Below are 3,059 nucleotides of genomic sequence, written 5' to 3' on the forward strand. Positions count from 1 at the left end.
TTTTCACTTCGGCAGATAAAATGAATTGAGCAAAATCAACTCAAAATATTCCCACACGCCAGAACGTCCTCTCTTCCTCGCTGGCTCCATATCTGTCAGTGGAATGATCACCTCTTCGCTCTCTGTCACCATCAACACACTCCACGAATCCCGTGGATGATTCACTTCCTTATATCCGTTTGAATCAGGTACCAAAGCAGTTACGTGCGTAATGAAGCTTCGGACGTCACTGGTCACGTGACTTTTGCCAAACGAAGCAAGCCTCGACACAGTGCTTCTGAACCAGTGTGTTGTTTTTTTCGACACACGCTCCGGAGCGTCAGCTTCAAGCGGGCCATCACTACCTGGCATCTTTTCAGCCACCAATGATAGTCATTGTATGTTATCAACATTTCACTAAATATGTTGTCTCTCATGTTTAAAATAGGCCGACCAAGAGCAAAATAGGTATGTCTGCAGACTCTGCTGTAGCCAAAGTTATCAGATCTCCTGTGTTTTTAAATCCCTAACTGCTCGATCATTATCATTTTAGAAGACAACAATTTCTCAAAGGAGGTTCAAAACTAATGCCTACAAGATTACCAAGAGGATGGTTCGGGGCTCTTACATGACTCCGGGAAGTCAACACTTGGTGGATGAGGTGTGTTACCTTTGACACTTTTAAGACAGTCCTGTTTATCACTACTAACAATAAGCAAATATGTTTTCACTCAACAGATCCTTCACAGCATGTTGTTTCTGGGCAAAATCAACAACATCCCCTTTTCTCCAGAAGAAATCTTCCCTAATCCTTTTGTTTTGGGTTCTTTAATGAGAAGATATCCCAGGCCTTTTAAGTTGTATTCGACTCAGCTTCCCAGGCGAAGTCCCTTCTCCTGTGTGCTCGACATGGTAAGATAACTCTTCTCACATTTTCAGTCAATCTGACAAACTTCCAGTTTTTAGGAAAGTATAATGCAAAGTGCTTTTTTACTGAGAAATCCAAAGAAAATCCATACTGTACCTTATACTTCAACATATGCTTCTAGCTATACTTCTCCACCAAACACAGAGACTGCAGGAGAGCTGGAGACTTGCTTCAGAATTTGTTAGTTCTAAATAATGTCTAACAGACTCATTATTGGAGATGCTTACAGTCTTCAAGGCATATATGATGCTGTCACTGTGTAGCTGCTGGATCTGTTAAGCTCAAAGACTCTAAATTCAGCGTGTTTTGACAGCCCGGCATAGCAAAATAGAAAAAAAAAGGTCAATTAGCAAATTTAATTATAAATTAGTGAGAACAAAGATGGATTTTTGCTTATTGATTTAAAATTAAATAGATTTTTGTGACATGTTTCACCCCCTATCTTAAAATGTCTAAATCAAAAGCATCCAATGGTCCTGCATAGTTAAATAAGTCAAGCAGCGAAACAAACATGTTGATCAACTTTCTATGAAAAACAACTATATAATCAGGTGCAACACTTTGACCAGATCTGTAACTGTTTTCAGATCGTCCTGCAAAATAACTCAGAGAATGAAGAGCAAATAAAGCAGAGTCTGCAAGATCTCCTCACAGACTTGGACTTAGAAGAGAATAATAAAAAAACAGCTTTCGTCTCGTCCACCATCTGCATTTCTCAAAAATCCCAAACCAACAAATCAGAAAGGTACTGCGGAGTCTCCATGTCCACCAAAGGTCCTAACGCTGGGAAAATTATGATTGCTGCCTCCTGTCTTAGCAAATGGCATAAATATGTATCTGGTGCGGTGATGACCTATTATCCAAACACAGTCCAGAAAGATTACTTTGATGGAACAATTGAAGTACCTGGAAATATCAGGTGTGAGGCTTTTTGTCTCCGTGATGGTGCCAGAATGAAGCCTTGCAGATCATGTAAGAATTTGTTTGGCTTGAACACAGAAGACCTCAGAGAGTGGCCATATGGTAACTGTGCTGAAGCTGAGAGCCTGAGCAATTTGCTTGAAAATGAGAGAGAAGTTGAAACACATGTGGATGAATACTCAGCTGAAAAGGACAACAGGCAGAGAGCTGAGGATGAGGTTGGTAGGGTTCTTAGAACAGTGTTGCAAAGGATTCGGTTTAACTGGACAGGTGAATTTTACAACCCAGAACAAGAGTGAGATTTCATGAAATCATTTGCATTCATCATTCTGATAAATCAAAGATTCTCTGCTCTGACAGCATCTGTGTGGATTTTCTGTAATCACAGAGACGTGTATAAGCATGTTTACTTTCCATCTCCATGTAATTGTCACATTTAATAATTAAAACTGGCTTCTATGGGTTTTTGTTTGTTTGCTTACATATCTAGTGTTTAATGCAATATGAAGCATTATCAGACAGCATTTATTGGGAAGAATCCCATGTTTATACTGGTCTGTACCCAGGGTACACAGAAAATAAAAACACATGTTTTCTTATTATGATCCCAACTATAATATACTTAAGCAAAAGCACTACATGTGTAGTTATAATATTTATAGCAGTTACTGTTGAGCTTTAAATTTATCATCTTAAATGTTTATATGCTGATTATATTGCTTTATATAAGAAAGGCCTAACTCTGAGTACACTCTGTGCCAAAAAGTGCTGACAGGAAACTGCATGCTTTTGCAGAAACGTGCTTTTGCAGCTAGAAAGTGAAGCTGATATATATCAGTTTTAATTAGTTTTTACCAACTGCTTGCTAGGGCAATCCCACGAGTTTGGTGTTTTTGTATTGAACATGATTCCAAGTGCTTTCTATAACACATAGCAGAGGTGCCACAACAAAGACTGAGAAGAGGACAGGAAGAGACAGTGAAAGAGATGCACTCCTTCGCCATTCATGTTAAAGCGTTGCATAGCTTTAATTTTAGAGAGTGTTGCATAACTTTAGTCATTTTTCTACCACAGGTGAAGCCAAGAATTGTGAAGCTCTCTTTTGGCCAAATACCAGAATCTGTAAGAAGAAGAAAAAACAAACAATCAAATAGGTCATTATTAAGAGGACAACAATCTCTTGATGATTATCCACAGTGTCTTTGATAACTCTGAGATACAAACTGTCAAG

At 38.7% G+C, this 3,059-nt stretch overlaps 1 protein-coding gene across 2 annotated transcripts; it reads left to right on the top strand.

Annotated features, from left to right (window-relative positions):
• The first annotated feature begins 386 nt into the window (after nucleotides 1–386).
• On the top strand, nucleotides 387–2,292 carry LOC146679535 (uncharacterized). 2 transcript variants are annotated; one of them, XM_085450297.1, is made up of 4 exons: nucleotides 401–447; nucleotides 533–640; nucleotides 718–891; nucleotides 1,495–2,292. In XM_085450297.1, the coding sequence occupies exons 2-4, from the start codon at nucleotides 590–592 to the stop codon at nucleotides 2,125–2,127; spliced, it is 858 nt and encodes a 285-aa protein (XP_085306423.1). In that variant the 5' UTR covers nucleotides 401–447; nucleotides 533–589; the 3' UTR covers nucleotides 2,128–2,292. The 2 variants fall into 2 exon arrangements, with proteins under 2 accessions (XP_085306422.1, XP_085306423.1); XM_085450296.1 differs by having other exon boundaries at nucleotides 387–640.
• Nucleotides 2,293–3,059: the final 767 nt, after the last annotated feature.

Source organism: Copadichromis virginalis, unplaced genomic scaffold (genome assembly GCF_057382275.1).
Source record: "Copadichromis virginalis isolate Kocher_CV1m ecotype Utaka unplaced genomic scaffold, C_Virginalis_male_GT1.1 unmapped_scaffold_1, whole genome shotgun sequence".
In the NCBI taxonomy this organism is placed as follows: Eukaryota; Metazoa; Chordata; class Actinopteri; order Cichliformes; family Cichlidae; genus Copadichromis; species Copadichromis virginalis.

Coding starts and splice junctions, on each gene's coding strand:
- LOC146679535 (XM_085450296.1), top strand. CDS start 590: ATGGTTCGGGGCTCTTACATGACTCCGGGAAGTCAACACTTGGTGGAT. Junction 641..717: donor GTCAACACTTGGTGGATGAG/GTGTGTTACCTT, acceptor TTCACTCAACAG/ATCCTTCACAGCATGTTGTT. Junction 892..1,494: donor TCTCCTGTGTGCTCGACATG/GTAAGATAACTC, acceptor AACTGTTTTCAG/ATCGTCCTGCAAAATAACTC.